This window comes from Bicyclus anynana, chromosome 13 (genome assembly GCF_947172395.1).
Source record: "Bicyclus anynana chromosome 13, ilBicAnyn1.1, whole genome shotgun sequence".
NCBI classification, from domain to species: domain Eukaryota; kingdom Metazoa; phylum Arthropoda; class Insecta; order Lepidoptera; family Nymphalidae; genus Bicyclus; species Bicyclus anynana.
The window spans coordinates 1,903,882-1,910,919 of record NC_069095.1 but is presented as its reverse complement, the minus strand read 5'-3'; the positions used below and the strand labels follow the sequence as shown (position 1 = coordinate 1,910,919).

The 7,038-nt window shown below is 39.2% G+C and overlaps 1 protein-coding gene across 1 annotated transcript; it reads left to right on the top strand.

Annotated features, from left to right (window-relative positions):
* Positions 1-1,679: 1,679 nt before the first annotated feature.
* LOC112045440 (toll-like receptor 7) lies at positions 1,680-5,969 on the top strand. Its single transcript, XM_024081609.2, has one exon. The coding sequence runs from the start codon at positions 1,885-1,887 to the stop codon at positions 5,638-5,640; it is 3,756 nt and encodes a 1,251-aa protein (XP_023937377.2). The 5' UTR covers positions 1,680-1,884; the 3' UTR covers positions 5,641-5,969.
* Positions 5,970-7,038: the final 1,069 nt, after the last annotated feature.

Sequence of the window (7,038 nt, the reverse complement as noted above, 5' to 3'; positions counted from 1 at the left end):
GGCTAGAACTCATTAAAACTTGTACAATCTTCAGATTCTCGGAATAGTTTAGACTGAGAGGGTTCCAATTACTCTCGAAGTCTCGATACAGACCATTGTCGGAGGCTGCGGCCCTCGGCTCAGACAGAAATAAAAGGGCGTTCACATCGTCTGAGATGTCTTTCTGTTAGAAGCTTGAAAGTAGACATTTTTGAAAACATTAATACCAACCTCTAAGCTACGTAGGTACAGGTATTAGGTAAAGACTTTACAAGCCTTTAAAAGTTGTGATAAGAATTAAACAAATATGTAAGTAGTTCATCTTACGTTCTGACAAGGACCCTACTTAATAAATAATAATAATAATAATTTATGTAAAGAGGGTTTTGTTAGTTTATTAAATTAGAAAAGTATCGCGTATAAAAGTGCAACACTTCACAGCGAGTGTAAAGAACTCGTCAGGTAGGTTCGTTGTGGTTTCCTCGAATGTCTCTAGTGGAGCATAGCTTTATTTTAGGAAGGCTGAAAGTATGGACCATTAATAACGGTCTAAGGGTCCTACCATATTTATCTATGGTAGCCAACAGTGGCGAAGCGTGTATTGGAAGGTCCCTGTATCAAAAATAGTTGTGGGTGGGGGGGGGGTCCAAATGAATGGAAAAGATTTCTCCAAAAAAAAAAAAAAACAATAATGCTTGGAGGATGTTTTCAACTTTTGGGCGTACGCTTAACCCGGGAAAAAAGAGGGTTTGTAATTTTTTATATCTATTTTTTTTTAGGAAGCACTAAATTAAGTATAAGATTGTGGATTACCTACACTTTACTATTTTTTTTAATTAATACGTAAGAGGCCCTGTAGTCTGGAGACCCCGTATCATTGATACGTACGGCTGATACGGCGGTAGCTACGCCTCTGGTAGCCAATTATGGAGCTTGGACTCTTTGGAAGGTAGTAGGATTCAAGGGTTCAGAACTCCTCCGTCCTGGATTCGGTCTCCGGCTGACCTGATTGAGGTTTTCTTAATTGGTCGAGGTCTGGCAGGTGGGAGGCTTCCGCGGTGGGGGACAGGGTATGTAAGAATTTTTCCAAGGAAGTAAAAATATTGCTTTTTTAATTTTGTCATTTCTAGAGTAAAACTCTATACGCAGGTTTTTATATGCTTTTTTTCCGGGAAGCACCAGATTAAGTGACATTGTGGGTTACATTTTACCAATTTTTGCCTTCACACGTATGGGGCCCCTCAAGTCTGGGGGCCCCGTATCCCGGCCCCGATATGGCTGATACAGCGGTAGCTACACCCTTGGTAGGTACTTAACTATGATAGGAGCACGGGCTGTAACTAAACTGGGAAAACTTTCAGCCTTACTAAAATGAGGTGTTTTTGGTTACGTAGGCTCGCGGTCCATGACGTAGACCTGAATCAAAAACAACACAAAGTTTGTAGAAAATACGACTTATAAATCGATTATAAAAATCTCACGTATTTAACCGAGATAATTAAAGTTTTAGACGTACGCGTGTGCGACACATCTTAGAAATTATATTCAATCTTTCAAATAACATTAATTGAAGCGAAGTCACGTAACGGTTTCCGTTTTCTACTGAAGTCGAAAACTACTAGGGTTAGTTAGTATGCGGCATTAGAAATGCGATGGTGCGGTCGGTTCCGTTCCCTCCGGCCGCGCGCATTCATGGCATTTCTTTGTACGGCAGTCGCCCGCCTGCCGCCGACGGGACGCGTCGCCCGCGCGCCATGAGACCCGGCTCGGCCTGTTTACTACGCTCACAATCATTGTTATCGTCCCGTGCCCGCATTCTACTTGCGCCCCGAACTCTAATATGATCGCACGCGGCCGACCGACCTCACTTTCATTCATCGGAACGAGTTGACGAGTGAAAATGAAATGGACACAGTGCAACTTAAAATGATAATTGCCGTGATACTCTTTTGTTTAGTGTTGGGCGCGGCGCTTACGGAAGCGCCTGATGCCCCAGATGCCTGTTTCCGTGTGCCCGGCGAGAACAGTGTGCAGTGCACCGTCCGGACGCTGTCGTCCGACCGGGACGTGGTCGGTTCGATGCACTCGGACGGAGCGGAGAAGCTCGCGGTCCGCTGCGGCTCGCACCTACGAGAGAGCACGCTCAAGGATCACTACTTCGGCAAACTGCACGGATTGACGGAGATCACGATAACCGATTGCAAAGTCCTCCGACTGCCAGGTAACGTGTTCGAGGGTCTTCGAGGTCTGAAGACGCTCAGCTTGCGCACCATGAACACTCAGTGGGGTCACAACAAGGAATTAGAACTCTCCTTGGGAGCTTTCAACGGCTTACGAGAACTTCACACGTTAGACCTGGCGTTCAACAATATAAGGAAAATACCTTCGGACCTGTTTTGTGCATTGGAGACCATAGTTTCTCTCAACTTAACACGCAACAAAATAAAGTTCGTCGACGAGCTAGGCTTCGGTCACAAATGTGGGTCCACGCTGCAGACTATCGATTTGAGTTACAATGACATCATGTCCTTGCCAGCTGACTCTGAAATATTACATTTGCGGAGGCTAACGCAACTATTTCTGCAGAACAATAAAATAACCGAGCTGCCGGGAGAAGTTTTCAGTGACTTACTATCGTTGAAAGTTGTTAACCTATCGGAGAACGCTATAAATTACTTACCAGAAAGTTTATTTCAGAACACGAGAGAAATCCGCGAAATTTACTTGAGCTACAATGAATTGGAAATGCTGCCTAAGAAATTATTTAATAGACTGGAACAATTAGTGGTGTTAGATCTTTCGGCGAATAAATTGAAAGGCAGCCACATAGAAGATGAAACGTTCGGTGGTTTAATAAGATTAATTGTGCTCGACCTGTCACACAACGCCCTCACAGGGGTAACTAAAAACATGTTTAAGGATTTATTTTTTCTACAAATTCTTAACTTGAGCAATAACTCTATCGGAATTATCGAAGCTAATGCGTTTTCACCATTGTTCAATTTACACACATTAAGTTTAGTTCAAAATAAACTTCGCGTTATTGAGGATCACGTTTTTAATGGACTTTTTATTTTAAATAAGTTAAACTTAAATAACAATATTTTGTCGTACATTGCAGACGACGCCTTCCGAAATTGTTCAGATTTAAAAGAGTTAGATTTAAGTTCTAATAAATTGACGAAAGTTCCCGAGGCGATTTTGCAATTACCATTCTTGAAATCTTTAGACTTGGGAGAAAATTTATTAACAGAAATTTCAAACAGTTCATTTCAGAACTTATCACAGCTAACTGGGTTGCGTTTAATTGACAATCAAATTGGAAACCTTACTGCGGGAATGTTTTGGGGCTTGCCCAGCCTACAAGTACTCAATTTGGCAAAAAATAAAATACAGTCGATCGAGACTGAAACCTTTCAAAAGAACGCGCAATTGGAAGCCGTTCGATTGGATGGCAACTTCATTTCAGATATAAACGGGGTATTCGTGTCATTGACAAAGTTGTTGTGGCTGAATCTCTCTGAAAACCACCTTGTATGGTTCGATTACGCTTTTATACCGCCAGGCTTGAAATGGCTCGACATTCACGCTAATTTTATTGAAGTTTTGGGAAATTACTATAAAATACAAAAAGATTTACATGTCAAGACGTTAGATGCGAGTCACAATCGTATTGTTACATTATCTGCTTTATCTATACCTAACAGTGTTGAGTTATTATTCATAAACAATAACTTTATAACAGCTATAGAGGAAGATACATTTTTCGAAAAGAGCAACTTGACCCGAGTCGATATGTATGCCAATGAGATCGAAAGTTTGGATATAAATAGCTTGCGTATATCGAGAGATGATGACAGAGCTTTGCCAGAATTTTATATAAGTGGCAATCCCTTTCGATGCGATTGCACGATGAAATGGCTTTTATTGATCAATTCTATTACTCCCCGACAGTATCCGCGCGTGATGGATTTAGAAAATGTTATATGTAAAGAATCGTATGTACGAGGAGTTAAATTCCTCCCCGTAAGTTCCCTCCATACCAAAGATTTTCTCTGCAAATATGATATTCACTGCCCTGAAGACTGCCATTGTTGTGATTTCACTTTTTGTAATTGCAAAACTGTCTGTCCTAATAATTGTTCATGTTACCACGACTCAACAAAGAGCACTAATGTCGTTGATTGTTCTGTAAAACAATTGGATTTGGTGCCTCGGGACTTTCCTATTGGAGCTACTCATGTTTATTTAGATGGTAATTTTTATAACGAACTTAACGAAACTGTTTTCGATACTATGCGTAAATGTCTAGTCTTGTATTTGAACTCTAGCAACGTTCGAAATATTCACAATGATACTTTTCGTGGCCTGACCGACTTACGAATATTACATTTGGATAATAACAAAATAAAACGTTTGGAAGGTCCGGAATTTTCAAAGCTGAGCAATCTAAAAGAGTTGTATCTTCAAAACAACGTTATCGAGCATATTTCGAACGTCAGTTTTTCCTTTTTGGGTGTACTTGAGATTTTACGCTTGGATGGAAACAGGCTCGTAAACTACGGCTTGTGGCATCTAGACAATAATAAAAAATTGCAAACTTTGTTTTTAAGTAATAATTACTGGTCGTGTAATTGTAAATATTTACAAGGATTCCTAATGTACATATCACAAAATGTAGAAAAAGTAATAGACATTCAGAGTTTGTGGTGTTTAAATGAGAACGTGAGCCCAGCGAAGAAGCCATTGAATTTAAATGTGACAGTCTGTAGCGAAATAAGCGATACCTCGGTGATAAGCGCGTTCTTCGTCTCTAACAACATACCATTACTTGCCTCGGCGCTCACTGGGTTCATGCTTATTTTATTAATATTAGCTTTAGTGTTCACATTTAGATACGCCTGCAGAATGTGGTTGTACTCAAATTGTGGCATTAAGCTCTCTCCCTTAGCGGGCGCCTTTAACGACGCTGATAAGCTTTACGACGCTTACATTTGCTACAGCCCCAAAGATGAGGAATTCGTTATAGAATCCTTAGCAAGGGAGCTGGAGAACGGTTACCCGTCCTACCACCTCTGTCTTCATTATAGGGACGTGCCACAATTTGAGGCCACGTATGCCCAGTTCCCCGACTTGGTGGTCGAAGCGACTGAGGCGTCCAGGCGTATCATAGTGGTGCTATCTAAGAACTTTATTTTAACAGAGTGGTCGCAGATAGAATTCCGTCAAGCCCTACAGAGGGCTCTTCGTAAGAATCCTCACAAATTAATAATAGTCGCCGTAGGGCTAGTACCACGCGACCCAGAATTAAAATCATATTTCAAAACAGGTTTGGAGATAACGTGGAAAGAGAAACGTTTCTGGGAAAGATTACGATACGCGATGCCGTCTTCTAAGCGACGCGGCCACAAGTTGAAGAGGCTTAATTATGGAAGAAATTCCAATACCTATACAATGGACGCGTCCGTGCTAAACAGTACGTGCCAAACGCTGTGTGGCAAATCCGCTAACTCGGCGGAGCGTTCGCCTTGTGATAGGCCCTTGTCTGAGCACATATACTCCACTATAGATTCTGATTACTCATCGAACGATTTCCACGGCCGCCACAACCATCCACACTCCGTTGTTTTACAGCACACAGTGCAAACGTACCTGGTATGAGGCGCGTAGTAATTATTATCAGATCGATCTCATTTGTAACGGTAGGCATTGCTGAAGTTTCCGCTTTGTTGTGAATGTAAGATGTCGTCCGACGTTGTCATTTGTAAATAGACCTAGTAGTGTTTGTATAGTGTAACTTTTGTACAATAACGATACCAAATTAATGCATTTCATTGCGATGTGCTTCTAACGTATTTATTGCCTTTTTTGTTTGAAAGAAAATTTTATAAGTATTAATTCGAAAGACTGTAAATTATTATTGCGTAGTTTTAATCTAATTATGGCTGATGTTTGTATAGTCATGTAATAAAAGAAGTTTATGACAGAAACTTGCTTTTTATTTCCCACAACCCGAGATTATTTTTTTTTATGTAGAGATTAGAGGTCAGTAACATTTACCTAATTGTTTTATTTAAATATGTTCCTACTTTATTTTTCACAGAGTAAATACTAAAATGATTGTTTAGCCTTAAAGAAACACTCTAACTGTAACCTAAACCGATTTATTGTTAGAATCATCACAAATAATAGGTACCTGGTTTTGTAATACTGCTAGGAATGGAATATTTAACTTCATTCTTTTGAATTGTTTTAAGTATGTCTTGTGTAGATAAAATATATTAACTGCTAGAAAGCGAGCGCTTATATAATTTTGTCAGTTTGATATAAATTTTTTTAACCGCTTCTCACATCTATAATTTTGTCTCAATAGCGGCACGCCAATCTATGTCTATTTATTTATTTTTCTACGACTACGGTTACTTTCTAAACTACTAGCAGACGACGCGCGGTTTCACCCGCGTGGTTCCCGTTCCTATAGGAATACGGGGATAAAAAATAGCTTATAGCACTTGGGAATAATACTAGCTGTCCAACAGTGGTTTTTTTTTCAAATTTCTGTAATTTTGTGAGCCTGTTAAATGCAAACAAAAAATCATATCTTTCGTCTTTATAATATTAAGTATAGATAACAGAAGCTTGCGGTTCCACCCGCGTAGATCCTATTCCCGTAGAAATATGGGGATAAAATATAGCTGATGTTACTCCTTAATAATATGGCTTTCTATTAGTGAAACAATTTTTAAATCGGTCCAGTAGTTTTTGATTTTATTCGTTACATACAAACATACAAATCGTTAATTTTATTAGTGTAGTATTCATTTCTCAATTAATTAACAACGAATAATAAATAAAAAATATTATATAAAAATAATAATATTATATAAATAAGAGATATTAATAAATGACCAACAGTGTCTCGAATTCTCAAATCAACGCTGTAATAATATTTCATGTATTTCATAATAATGTATTGTTTGAGAAATAATAATATGAATGAATGAGATTGTATGAATGACTCTTTTAAAGAGTAGATAGGTATATATATGTCAGGCTCTG